Below are 14911 nucleotides of genomic sequence, written 5' to 3' on the forward strand. Positions count from 1 at the left end.
ATATAGCTCTTTCTTGAACTATGTACCCTCTCAACTGAGGAGAGAATATAGGTGATAAAAGAATCAATACTACCCAAGAAATTTACCAAGATAGACCCTAAAGTCTCTGAAAAGCCAGGCTTGACTTTTCCTCACCTTTCTTAGTTTTTTGTTTCTACTATACTCTTGCATAACCACCTGGTTTGGGAACTGCAATAGACAGTGAGCTTCTTGATGGAATAGGCTACTATTTATTTGCTGTCTCAAAATTTCTAGAACCTGTACAGAATAGGTGAATTAAAAACTGTGCTCATCAAAAAGGGTCTCAACATGACATCCTCCTTGCCCACTAACAAAAATGCACAGAGCAAAGAAAATTTCAAAAGAAGCAAGCTTCTCATTCTTAAGACAGAAATGAACTCATTACCTTTGGAGATGAGACTTTCACATGAACAATAATTGGTGCTAAAGAAGTCTTTATAAGTTGTGCTGGGTGATTGATGGTGTCTGCATCAAGAACAACCAGTTGCAAAGATCTTGCCAACTCAAAGATTCTTTCAATTTCACTTTGCACTTCCGCTAAAAGGAGAAACAATAAATAATAGGTCATGGTTATTTTTTTATTAAATAGTTCCTATATTTAAAAAGCAGTACCCCCTTTCAGATGTTTGTCTATGTTGCAAAACAAAACACATTGAATTTTCATAGTCCTATCTAACTTAAGGTCTTTTCTAAAGAGAGATGGGCTGAGCGTGGCATAAAACCAAACGGTGGGAAAAATTGAGATGGCTCTCTTGATTTGCATCTTACACTCATTCTAGTATTTAGCTATTTATATAGCTATGTTGTTTTGGACTCTGGTTTTGTTCTAAAGAACTTTTATTTTAGCTATAGAAGTTGAAACCACATTTTAGGAAACAACCGAAATACATGTGCAGAGCAACATCACATGAGAAGAAAGTTACACTGAAATATGTCTTCTGATCAACAACTTATATATTCATATTTCATGAATATGTTTTTAAAAGCCTCACAACTCATCGGTTTGGACCAATATGCACATTTCTGTATCCCTGTTAAATGTTCTGGATCTTCTCTTATAACTAGCATATTGCTAAGTCTTCATTCAGCTGTTAGAGCCAATGGACTTGTTCTAAGGCATAATTATTTTCAATATTAAAAAAAAAAACTATAGGCAATTATATTAAAGTGCCACAGTGCACTTAGATGCAAATCTTTTTAGCCAGCTGTAATAGTCAACTGACCTGAATCTGTGTGTGAACCTGGTCAAATGAAAAATCTAGTTATATTCACCGTCCAAAGCAATTCAGATTTTTTAAAGCAAATGTTTAAGCTAATTATCTACAAAAACATAATATGGCTTTCTGAAATATAAAAAGCTTTTAATATATACTTTATAAATCACCTGATTTATTGGTCAAGTCCAAAGACTGAGTTAGAATATTTAATTTTCAGAGGGATGATCTTGTTTTGTTTTTTCACTTATTTTTATTTTTATACAAAGCTACCTAATTTAAATGATTTCAAAGATGACCTAGGAAAAAAGCTGATGTTGCTCTAAATGTCCTCATTGAAAAGAGTTTGTACCAGAATCCCATGATTTGTTTTGCTTATCCAGGATAAATTCAAGTTAATGTCACCCACCAAAACGTTCTCCTTCCATAACCAAACAGATTGACAGGGTGTGTGGGATCACAAATACTCAAGACTATCCTGTAACTCCACTTTCTAGGGCTTTGCATAATAGCATAAAATTCTTCCCACAAAATCACCGATGTTTAATGCATGATCTATACTAGAAGTATGAATTTAAAGAGTCAACATATTGCTCAGCAGAACCCAGTAGAGGCTGCTCAATTCAACTTCTGACTCACAACATGTTCTATGATTTCCCTCCTGTTATAGGTTGAATTGTATTTCCCCAAATTCATATGTTGAAGTCTTAACCCCTAGTCCTCAGAATGTAACCTTATTTTTGAGATAGGGTCTTTACAGAGATAATCAGGTCAAAATGAGGTCATTAGGGTGGGTGTTAATCCAATATGACTGGTGTCTTTATAAAAAGGGGAAATGTGGAGACAGGCACGCACACAGGAGAATGCCATGTGAAGATGGAGGCAGAGCCTGGGGTGACACTTCTACAAGACAGGAAAGCCAAAGATGGCCAGCAAACCACCAGAAGCTAGGGGAGAGGTGTGAAACAGATTCTCCCTCGCATCCTTTAGAAGGAAGCGACCCTGCAGATCCCTTGATCTTGGACTTCTAGCCTCCAGAAATGCAAGACAATAGATTTCTGTTGTTCAAGCCAACAACAACAACAACAAAAAGGCAACATATCTATCATTTTGCATCATATCCAATACCAATGGCTGAAAGATTTCCTGGTGCTCTGAAAGATGACTAGATTTCAGAATATCACTGTAAAGGATCTGGACAATTTGGCTTATTTGCAAAATTCTGAAATTATAGTCTACATTTGTTAGTAATAACAACATACTTGTCCCTTTTCTCTCGAATGTCAGAGCAGTTAAAAAAGAATTTTTTTATGAGAGAAGTTTGGAAAATAAAGTTTATTTTTATTCTAGCTTCAGTCTCAGGATGTTGGGGTACGTTTTTCTTTCTTTTTTTTTCCATTAAACTGCTGTGGTTTAATATAACTCCTGCCTAGGACTGCACTAGAATAAGTTTATATTGCTTTAAGCTTCAAATCTGAATATAGTATTTTCTGAAGTAGCAAAAAGGCAGTGAAGGAAAGAGACTGCCCTGGTACAAAGAACCCTTGAGGCACTTTGAGTCTCTGTGTCAGTAATACAGAAATACCTGGGCCTTATTTACTTTACACCAGCAATGAGGTGAGTGTGGTGTTTGACCAGCACAGAGGGCAGGCACACCTACTGCTTAACCAACACAAAACTTAGGCAGTGGGCATAAGAAAAGAGGTGCTCAGGCAGAGCAGGCCAGGAGGCTGCAGAGGGCTACACTATATACTGGAGTCATACCAGTATTTGGACTATGTATATGGACTGCAATAAATAAATTACATGTGTGAGGAAGAGATAGACATATTTATCTACACAGCTCATTTTCTTAAACCCAGCAATCTTGATGATCCTGGCTGATTCATCATGATCTTATTCCAGGCAAACAGAGCTCTGAGAAATCATAGACTGTGGTCCTGCAGGGACTTCAATGACCACTGCTATAACCTGACCACAACTGGTCTGGACCAACCTCGCTCCGGTATCTCTGTCACCTGTGATCTTTCTTATATCCAAATGCTTAAACTATTTCAGTGGCTCTCTATAGCCCAAAGTAATATTTCCCAACATGAGTAGCCTGGAACACTAATCCCATAAGATATCCTATGGGAAGAAGGGAGTTTTCTGCAAGAGAAATATCACATACCATAATGGTTTGTCTTAGAATTTCAAATGTGCATTACCCTTTGTATCTTAATGCCTCCAACATGTCTTGCAGTGAAGAAACCTGAAACTAATCCATAATTTCCAAATTTATTCAAAAATGGAAAACATACTATCAGTATTTTTTTAAATTAACATTTCATGAAATCTATTTTGGAGGTCTCTTTAGCAAGGCACACTAGAGCCCTAACATACTGGCCTCAGTCTACTTTTTCAGTCTTTCCCGTTGCTCTCAAATCATGCCCCCCACTTCCTTTTTTCTAAGCGTGCTCTTCACAAAACTACTGGCTTCTCAACCACACAATGTTTCTCTCTCAATGCCTGTGTACATTCTTGACTTCCCTGAAGAATCAGCTCAGAGACAGCTTCTGTGACATCTTCTGAGATACCTCCTACTCCCTACCTTTCTTTACACCTTTAGTACTTTGCTCATAATTCCATTATCACAGAATATTTTAACCCACTCTCCCTTCTTTCTGTTTGCCGATGGGTAAGATACTTTGTCCTGGTTATGCTTATACTTCCTAAGTGACAAGTGTTTGACAAACATTTGACAAACATTTGATGAAAGAATCTACAAACGTGCACTAACAAACAGACAAATGGGTGTAAGGGGCTCACACAGTGGTGATCATAATAGGTTACCATTCAATTAACTCCAGTGATGGGTATATGACTTCACTGAGTAAAAAAGGAAACCTGTGAACGGATTATCTTGTTTCTTCCTCAATATTTAAACTAACCCCACCCCAACCACTCCACTGACTCTGGAAACATAGATTATATGGAATGACTTCAAAGGAAAATCCATGAAACCTTAGGCTGGTGCAAGATGTTGAAAAAGTTGGGCAACCTCGCTTATTCTTTGAAGTGTCCTCTAACCCCTCATTATACATCAGAGGAAGGACTGGTTAAAAGTCAAAGGCACCGAGAGGAATGGAAAGGAGGGTGGAAAACAGGAGAGCAGAGAACAGATGCTTATTTGAGAAGTCTTCGATCTGATTTGGCATCCTTGTCACCTGTGATATATTACTTTAGTCAGTTACCTAATTTGATTCATCATCATCAACTCTGCCATGATTACTCCTGAAATTCAAAATACTGTGCCTTTAAGATGGTTTCACTCTGTACATGGAAGGCTCTAAATACAGGACTAAAGAAGGAACCACCGGTGCCTGGGATCTTGCCCTCACAAACGCTAGCAACTGCCCCACTTGGTATGTTTAGCATTCTTTCACAAAGCAACCATCTAACGAACATTTATTGAGCAATAACCGTGTGCCAATCCCGGGCCAGGAATAGAGACAACACTAGTCTCTTTCCATCTGCACAATTCTTGGCTCAGGGTCAAGGCAGAACCTTCAGTGGACTCTTGATGTGGTATTTGGCGTGCAATCTATCTTGGAAATCCTAACTGAAAAAAAAAAAAAGTTTTCTATCATCTATAGAACTCCTTTCAGCAGTTTTAAAAAAATACAGTGGCATAGACGAACCCTGTCTTTCCTACTCTGCCCATGAGGAAAAGGGCAGTAAAACAAGTTGCTCTCAGAATGTGAATGCAAAAGAAAGTTATGAGTGGACTATACCACTCTGGGCAATCTCAGAAGCCACCAACAGGCTTCTGAGATGAGTGTTGTGATTCTCTGCAGCATGGACTCACTTTTGTGGACGGTGAATCCATCTGCCACAGCCCTGCTCATACATGTTTGTTGGGGCTAATCAGAGTGTTCTTTTCTTCTCCATCATGGTGAATTTCAGGATGCCTTCTGACTGGGGTTCCAGGAAAGATACGCTTAAACTCCCTGAATGGCATGAATGGTGGCTGCTACTTCCACTTACAGATGTGACTATATACTGGGTACTACCAGCTAGCAGCAGAATCAACACTAAAAACACCATCATCCGACTTTCTTCTAAGAATCTGAGAAAGCCGAACATCTCATTTCCTTTCATGTCAGCTGTGACTCAGTTATGACAGATATGACAGAGAAGCTTGGGTGAGTGGAGATGAGTGGTTTCACGGGATTAGGCAGTAACAGACCAGGAGAGCCTAAGAGGATTCTCCCTACCTGACTACTAATTAGCTAATTAATCAGAGCTGAGAGAAAGGAGGCCCAGGCTCCTGCAGGACTCTGCTCCCTAACTGTGGCTGGCCTTCTTGTCAGTTAACCAGTCCTTCCCCATTCAGAATGGGGAGCAAGTTGGAAAAGACATTCACAAGTGCAATGTGTGTCATCCCTGTCTGAAAGCACAGCTTGAAGAAGTACCACATTTGAGCATCTTACCTAAGCTGGACCGAGTGTTCGAACGTTCAATTATTGCTCTCTTGCTGGGATTATTTAGGACAGACCTCTTAGCAAGAGAAATGTCAGCCGTCACTCTTGTTATTGATATCCTATGATAGGAACACAGAACAGAACAAGCCAGTGAAAATGTTATGGGGCTCTCCAAGTGATTTATAACCGCAGTACTTAATAGCCCCTTTACACACTACGGTGCAACCACAGTATAATAAACATTGGCCACAAGTATTTTAAACAGGCTTTGGCTAGTATTAAATTACAAGCAAAGCAGAACGGAGGAAAGTTTTTGGCTGTTTAACAACAACAAAAAAAGACTCCAGGAAAAACGCATTCTTTCTCCAGCACTGTCTGCCTTGCCGTTCTCTTTATAATGAGCACCATGCCAGGAGGGAATCGAAACATATGAATAAACCACTCTCTTTCCAGGAAGCAGCAATACAATTTCCCCACAATTCACAGTTGATTTGCTCTTGAACAAGACCTTCAGGAACTACAAACGATCTGCCCTGTTGTGTCCGTGCTGCTGGTCAAAGGGGGAAATACTGTTCATTTTGATCATCAAAGACAATCAACCAGTTGATAGCTATGTTGCATTCCTAGTGCTCAACAGTTAACTCACGACACATGAAAGTGTTCTGCCACAGGCCCAAAGGAATGTTTCATTTCTAATAATATGAAAAATATGACTTCTTTTCTGCAGGCACAAGTTTTTTCAGCATATTTGCATATTGCTTTGAATGCATATGGTGGGCAGTAATGACGCTAATTGCTGAGGGCAATGTAAGGATTGTGCCAGGATTTCCACGAGTTACAAAGTACCCTGCAGTCACGCAAGACAAGAATAAATCAGAGACAATGCAAATGAATGGAGAGAGGAGTCTATTTGTATATGATTTAGCAAACGAGAATCTCTGGGACTTAATAGCTTTTAAATTCTTTATCTTAAGCTGGGATTGCTCCACCTCAGATAATGATCTACTTGCAGAATGCAAAGAATGCCTTTTTAAGCCAACTATTACCATCGTGGGCCTTTCTCTGTTCCTCAGAGCTTGGCAGAGTTCCAGGAGTAGACAAGGAGGATACTGCCCCTTCCCTTTTACACTCCCGGCACTCAATCCCCACACTTTCAAACTCCTTTCGAGGCTGGAGCAGGGAAGAGGGCAGAGTCATTAACAATTACTGAGTCATATGTTGTCTCACACCTATTTGGGGACAACACTGTCAGCACGCTCTGGAGACTCTTCACTTGACTTCAGTGACCTGAATCCTTGGGGAGAATTTAAAATAGTCCTTTTCATAAGTGGTTGTAAATCATTTCTTTAAAGCAAAAGGCTGTGCAAAAGTTCTGGTGCCATTTTAAAGCAAAACACTCCTTTTTTGTGTCGTATTTATTACTAAGCTATAGATGGTCCAGAAGTTTAAAATTTTTTAATTCTTTAGAATTTTTTAGGCCCTAATCAATTATTTGAGGCATCTTCAAATTGTCTTCGGCAGAAACCAAGAATTTTGCAAAATACCCCTGGGGCCAGTGAGAACATCAAATGGAGGCTGAGCCAGCCGGCAGGGCTCCAGCTTTCCCACCCTCCATGCCAGGCAAAGCTCAGCATCTCTGTTTTCTACATTGGGGCCTTATCTGATTTCTTTGTAAGAACTTGTTCAACTGCTTATAGACATTGGGAAACACTGGTCTAGTACAACTTCTTCATTTTATCAGGAAGAAAAGTGAGATGCAGAGAGGAAGTTCCACATGGTTAGTTTGAGTCGTTAAAAGCACAGGCCCCCAAGCATCAGGCCAGTGCTTCATGAACTGACTCAAAATTCTCTTCAGTTTTCTTCTCCAGCAGTCTTGAATCTCCAGATACAAGCCAAATCATCAAGCGCAGATCTTGACCACACACTGATTTGGTCAGGACTTAAATCAGGTTAAAGTCAGCGAGCCCACATCTGAGTCTCCATCACTCAGATGGCTGCCGCACTTGAGACATGAAATCTCATAGGTGGTCTGTGTGGTCATAGCTCCTATCACCTACAGAATAGGATGTGCTTGTTTATTTTTGTGTTTCTGGTTTTATTGTTTGTTGTTTAAAGAATGGAGTTGCTGGTTAGAAACAGTCAAGTGCCAGAGCAATTCAAATATATGACTGGAAACAAGTGACTTGGTTGACGGACAGAATTCCACCTTCTAGAACAATGATTTTGGGAGAGTTCAGAGATTCTATTCTGCTTACATGAAAATCAAATTTTCTAGTTCTATACTAGCCAAATAGTAACTCTTGGTTCTTAAAACTTGAAAGGATTATCAACAGATGTGTACTCTTATTTTTTCCGGGTTATAAACATGCTTTTATCAAGTCATTTTCAAACACATCCAAAGTTTTACCAGAAAACAAAACATACATACACAAAAAAAGAAAAAAAAACCTGCTTCATATATTCCAAAAATAGAAAAAGGTATGGACAATAAAGAGTTCTTTTTCTTCTATTTGTCAGTAAAATACCAGCTAATTTGGTAATACAAGTTGTTTCTTAATAAAAATACACATGTATGAAAGAGCTCAGGGGAAGACAGAAAGCTCCAGAAACACAGCTTCAGTAGACAAAACAGGAGTTTTTATCTTCTATGCAAAAATGCTTACTATCATCAAAATCAGACACCAATTCCAAACTTCTTTTTTTGGTTTAAAAGGCTCCCGAGCAATGTAATTACATTCATCATCGATGCTATCTAGTTTCTATACTTTTTTTTTTTACTTAAAGTGATATCCTTTCTATGTCTGTTCTTGCTATATTCAGATCTTCTACTGTCTTTCAGCACTTCTGTGTATCTTGTTTGATATTCGTCTCTGAGAAGTTCCCTTGGAAACTTTTATGTGACATAGTGTCAGTAATTACTAGCCAGGGGATAAAAGACTAACAGAAATTCAGTTTCCCTGCAGACTGAGTATGTATCTCTAGATCTAGTAAATCTGAACCCTCATTGTTGCTTATTTTTGGTTTGGAATGCATCATAATTTCTGCAATCCATCATGTGCTATGAGTATTAGTTTTCTGTGATTTTTCTAGTACTCTCAGTTGAGATGCATTCATTAAAAAATAATTAGTATTTCCATGATGGTAATGGAACAGCTAAAGATCCTTCTACACTCCATCCTTACTACATCTAATATGCAACCCTGGTAGTATATTGTTTGTTTGTTTGTTTGTTTGTTTGTTTGTTTGTTTGTTTCAACTCAGTATTCACAAAGGAAAAACATTCCAAAGAACAGAACAGCACACTGTCAGGAGAAAAGGAATGAAAGGTATATGTAGATCTGAGTACTCTTCCTGGATCTTCCTCTTGCTGTCTGAGTGACCATGGACAGGTCATGCCATCTTCTGAGCATCCGTATCATAATCAACTATCTCACAGGATTGTCATTAGGAGCAAACCAGGTAATATATAAAAGTGCTTTCTTAAATAATCATTCATAGAATCCTATGTTGATAGGCACATATATAATGTATACAAGGCAATTATTGGAGATTTGAGACTTGAAGGAGACAGCTTCTTTATACCCTATTCTCAAAAGTTAGCAGTCTACCATGAACTCTCCCATTCCCAGAGTCCATGAAATGTATATGTATTTCGGGGCTGGGAGAATAAGGTCAGATAAGTTGTAATCAAAACCTGTTAATATAAATATTCATGTTTGGCATTAACATGCTCAGTTAATCATCTCTAGTGCTTGAGTGTCCCCAGTGAGATTGCATTTAAATAGAGAGCAGCAGGAAGAGATGATAAGAGGATGATACTGGTTACGAAACAGAAGGCATGTCTTGTTCTTGTCCATTTGTTGACTGCAATTACAAGTTGTTTACATTCTTCCACTTCTTGGCTGCTTTGTGACAGCATCAACTGTTGCTATTTCCTTTTATAGATAAATACTACTTCTTTGAGTCTCCTGAAATTATATTCTTAGTCTTCTTTCTTCAAATTCTTTCTCAAACCCTTTTTCTTTTTCTTTTTCTTTTCTTTTTTAAAGTGTTCCTTGGCTAATAGCTCAGATCCCATTTGTATGTTCATTGAGGATCTGGGGCCATGATCACATCACTTACAAAGTGTCCTATAAGTGCCAGAGAGCTGATCTGATCCAGTTGTCAAAAAGCCTAAAATTACAACTTTATCAGGATTTGAAATGATTAGCATAGGTCAACAAACTGCAATTGGTTTGACTGCTTGCTGTTCAGCCTATGAATGGTAGATTCAACCAGCTGAACAAACCTCATCTGAAAGGATGATCCCCGATGAATGTTTGTGGCGTGAAATGAAGAGAGAAAAGCTCCACGTCATTGTGCATCCACTGTGTCTCTGCCCGGCTGGTACCACTGTGGCAGCTTGTGAGGCTCACTAAGCTTATGATCTGTGCACGGGACCTGTCACTACGTGTGGCTATCCACGTGTACAGGGGTTCCCTTGGGAAGCATTTGGTATTCTGCTTTTCATTTTTCTTACACAGATTCTTGTTAGGCCTTACAATTAATAATAATAAAATTGTAAAAGTAAGTAGCTTTAAACTGACTCAAATCATTTCTTTTTCTTTTTCTTTTTTTTAATGGAGGTACTGGGGATTGAACCCAGGACCTCGTGCATGCTAAGCATGTGCTCTACCACTGAGCTATATCCCTCCCCCCTGACTCAAATTATTTCCAAAGTATCATTAAAAGGTATGCATATGATTCTGTAATAGTCAATGCTGGAGTTTTAATCCAATTTGTTAAATTATTTTTTAATCAAGATCTGAAAAACAGTATTGAAGAAGAAAGCATTTTAGCCAATTTTTTTCTGGCATTTTTTGCTCTTTCTGAAAAAGAGGAGACTTTATCCTGACTATTTTGTCTAACCTACTGCATTCATAGCCAATGAAACATTGAGTAGGTTTCCTTTAGAACATATTGTTTATGCTGTTTTGCTGTGCAAAAGCCTGCTGTGTAATTGTTCTCTTGGCTGGTTTCAATTAAAGACTATGTGTTGTTTTCTCTCCTTTTATTAATTGTTAAAACACAGCACAGCAGACAGTCATGGCTCAAAATGTAAGAATATTCCCCACACCACAGACATGTCAGAGTCAATGTAAAGCTACAAGTAAATTTCTTCTTCCTTATCAAAGTCTCCATTTATGCTCAACCAATGAATTCATTATTGTTTTTCTGCTGCACTGGCCTCTTATAATTTGAAAGCAGGTCCACTCTCCTTCCACCTTTAATGTCTAGCTTTCTCCAACTCTGCCACACGTCAGATCTCTCTGGGGCTGAGTCTCTTTCTCCAGCTATTTCTTTGGCAGCTGCTGTATTCTTCCACACATCTCCAGCCCCTCTGCTGTGCCATCAGACCCCAAGGGACACTTGGCACTGAAATTTTAATTCTACTTCTATTAAAACCATCTTCTATAGTGTATATAAGTGCTTGGTGAATCAGGTAATTGTACCTGATTCAAGAAAATCTCTGCTGTTACAATGAAAAGCATTTCCCCTTTCTGGGTCTAAGATTGAGGAAGAATCTCAGATTCCTCATACTTGAAGGCACTAATTAAGTTACTCACTTTCTCTTTGCTAAATTATAATAATTCCTTTCTTCTTTTCCATAGGTCCTACCTTCCAAACCTTAAATAACACTGTGGCTTTATAAGGAAGTTATGTTACAATCTAACACAAACTTAAGACGTGTATGGAGTGGCATCTGTTTGGCTCAAGGGCTGTTAAGGAGCCACAGAATAAGGCACTGCTCAGAACTTCCTCAAATAAAGGCACCACAGGTTAAAACCATGTGACTCCAAGCATAACTGAAGGAAGTGTGCGTGACTGAGCCAGGCACATTAGCTGCCGCCAACCCAGGGAGAGCGGCATGAGGGTAGGGGTTATAGCCCATGTCATCAGGAGGAAGGACCAAGACCAATATTATCAAGTTAGAGTCAGAGTTCAGCTGTTTCTTTGTAATGTTTTTTTTTAAGAACTGAATTCCCAAGAGCCAAAATTTTTCAAAGAGTAGTAGTAGTAGTAAGAGATTAGAATAAAAGGACTTTTATATTTCCTGCCAACTCCAACATTCTAGTCTTCAGTGCTTTTCACTTGTTTTCTTTGAAATCACTTCATTCTCTGACTAGCTTTTTTTTTTTTTTTAAGAATAGGATACAGGTATGGCTTTCTTATTAAGCCCTTTGTGTCTACTAGATCAATGGAGTAGACTGTTATTTGTTCAACAAAAATCTGTTTCCTCTTTCTCCTGGGCACATAGCTAGACTGTGCTTCCCAGCCTCTTCTGCAATTAGGTATGGCCACGGGACCACGTTCTAACCAATGAAATGTGAGGATCACTGTGAGTCACTTCCTGGCCCCTACCTACCAGTTCATTGGAGAGACCACCCCCAGGCCAAGGGTCCCAAGTGATGGCAGAACAAACTCTGCCCAGTCCTTCCTTCCCCTGCACTACCCACTCCCAGCTGAGGAACGTCTGCCTTACACTGTCATGTGAGCAATAATAAGCATCCATCACATTTGATTCATTACACATTTTGGGCTCTATTTATGAAGGCAGCCTGGCCTGTATTAAGCTATGTAGCAATTCACATAATGGCAGGGAAGCATTCTGATTTCTTAAACTAACATCTCAATTACTGGAGCTAAAAAATCTCAGTTTATTTTCTTTGTATACAGTTCCAGAAACTAACAAATATTTTTAACATAATTATCCAGACAGTTTTCCTTTTTTTTTTTTTTTTTTTTTGGTGGGGGGAGGAGGTAGTTAGGTTTATTTATTTATTTTTAGAGGAGGTACTGGGGATTGAACCCAGGACCTTGTGCTTGCCAGGCATGCACTCTACCACTTGAGCTGTACCCTTCCCCCCAGACAGCTTTCCTTTTGACACGTATATACAACTTGTACTTAAAGCATTATCATGTTTGCTTTTTTCTTAAAATACCATATTTAAAAAAATCTATTTGTGGATGCTTTTAAAATATCTTCAAATACTTAAATATTTGGTAAGCTGGATGCATTTATCCATACTTCTCAGCACACACTATTTAAGTTTTCTTCATTTCTCATGCATCTTCAGGTATCTGCATGTGGCTATTTTTACATGGAGTGCTGAGCTTAGTACTTAGTATTGACTCAACATGGACTTTTTACCACTTCTCTGCAAAATACAGAAACTCTTTCTAGATATCTTTAAATGTCTTAAAACAATGTCTTAACAAAACTTAAATGACAAAATTATCTGATAGTTAAAGACTGAGCCATGTTGATAAAGACTGAACCATGTTGATAATGGTTAAAGATTGAGCCATAGTAGGATACATACAAAATAAACCAATAAAATAACAAGGTAATTTCTAATAAAACAAGCCCCAAACTAATCATCCAAAGAATTCTGAATTCCCTACAAAATAGCCATTTTGGGAGGTTTATGGTGAAAACAGTCCCTGCACTCCTCTTTCAAGGACATTCCGCACTTCACACCTTCACACGATACACATGCATTCACGCACGCGCACGCACGAGTCCCAAGTGACACTCCCCAGCTTGACCAGCGAGCCACCATGTTTGTCAGAAATGCTCTATATGTTCATTTTTTTTTCATAAAAATAAGTTTGATATGAATTCACTAAGAAGTGAGAAAATAAAGACTAGCACATATATGTAAATAAAACAAATGGATTAATTTCCTTCTCAAGGTCCTTTTTCTTTAAGGGGTTGAATGCTATTCATCATAACTTCACATTTTTCAGAATGCTTTCATTGAATTCTCCTCTGAATACTGACTTAACTTGTAATTAGAAAACATCTGCAATCACTGGAAACATAGATCCACAAACCATCACACATGTTTGGTTAAAGGCAAATAAAAAGTACAAAAACATCTGTATGTCTCACCTCCCATCAAACCTGTGCTTCAGGAAATCAAACAGGGCTTTCTGCATCATGTCTGTTACCTTTGCAGAGGTGAGGGAAAAAAAAGAATGAGGCAAACACAGAGAGAGAGAGAGATAAGCCAAAAGTGAGAGAGCCGGAAGGGAAGGACACCCTGACTGAGCAAAGACCTTATCACAGCCTGTCCTCTGGTGGGGGCAGGACATGGCAGGTGACCATGGGAAGGGTTTGTCAAATTTAACCATTTGCACTTCCTAAATTCCCCTCTCCTCGGTTCTTCTCCAGGGTGTTGAGGAATGAACCAGCAGTGTCCACTAGACCCAAGGCAACTAGACCCTCATCTCTTTTTATGGCATAGAGCTGCCATCAGGAGACCATGGTGGGCTGGTTTTGTGTGCAGGTGCAAGCTGTCCTTGGCCTGCCTGAGTGGTGCCTGCCTCCAGTGGGGAGTAGCTAGAGCTCCTCAGGCCATCCCTGGGCTCTGCCTCCTGCTGGTCTGTGCACGCTGGTGGAAATTCTCCATGTTCAGGGCTGGATTTCTATGGCCCACTCTCCTGTTCTTCCTCTGACAGTCCCCACTGAGAGGGGGAGGGGAGGAGAGGTGGAGAAAGGAGGGGGGAGGAGATGGATTCTTAAATCAGCCCCGAAGACATTCATTAATTCACCCAACAAATGTGCAGTGAATGCCTCCTATGTGCCAGCCATCTTGCTCACCCAGTGGGAATGGGGCCTTGGAGGCTGCCCACCTTCAGATTTTAATGTCCAACCCCACTCACTCTTATCCATGCTGGCATCAAGTCAAAATGGCAACATCTGAAATGCAGTACATCTAAGCCTTTACTCTTTTCCTTCTTACCTGGTATTGCTCTATTAATCTCTGAAGGAGTTCATTAATGTCTTTAGTGGAGTGTTTTTTTTCCTTTAAAATAAATAAGCAGAGAAATGTTTGGTGGAACACGCCATCGTCCTGAGCACCTAGTAAGGTGAGATATGTTGCTGCTTTGAGGGTTTAGGTTTGCTGGCATGTTCCCTGGTACTGTTCATACTCTTGTTTTTAATAGCAATGGGAACATTAAGACAGATAAAGTCTTTTTCTTTTAATTTAATGCAGAGCAAACCTTTGACCAGAGCCTCCCACTATAAATATTTTGAGGGAGCTATTTTTTTATTTTATTTATTTTTAGGGGGTTACTTATTTATTTTAATGGAGGTACTGGGGATTGAACCCAAGACCTCGTACATGCTAAGCACACACTCTGCCACTGAGCTATATCCTCCCC

The 14911-nt window shown here is 39.2% G+C and overlaps 1 protein-coding gene across 3 annotated transcripts in view; it reads right to left on the minus strand.

Moving 5' to 3' along the window:
- The window catches only part of CACNB4 (calcium voltage-gated channel auxiliary subunit beta 4), a 218726-nt gene that overhangs the window by 20570 nt on the left and 183245 nt on the right, over positions 1 to 14911 (minus strand). For 2 of the 3 annotated variants that reach the window (XM_074363669.1, XM_010967867.3), the window contains exons 9-11: positions 13635 to 13693; positions 5708 to 5817; positions 407 to 558 (exon numbers count right to left, since the gene is read on the minus strand). In XM_074363669.1, coding sequence (XP_074219770.1) covers positions 407 to 558; positions 5708 to 5817; positions 13635 to 13693 — 321 coding nt within the window. The remainder of the gene's footprint in view (positions 1 to 406; positions 559 to 5707; positions 5818 to 13634; positions 13694 to 14911) is intronic. The other variant, XM_074363670.1, reaches the window with a different exon arrangement.

Source organism: Camelus bactrianus, chromosome 5 (genome assembly GCF_048773025.1).
Source record: "Camelus bactrianus isolate YW-2024 breed Bactrian camel chromosome 5, ASM4877302v1, whole genome shotgun sequence".
Taxonomy (NCBI): domain Eukaryota; kingdom Metazoa; phylum Chordata; class Mammalia; order Artiodactyla; family Camelidae; genus Camelus; species Camelus bactrianus.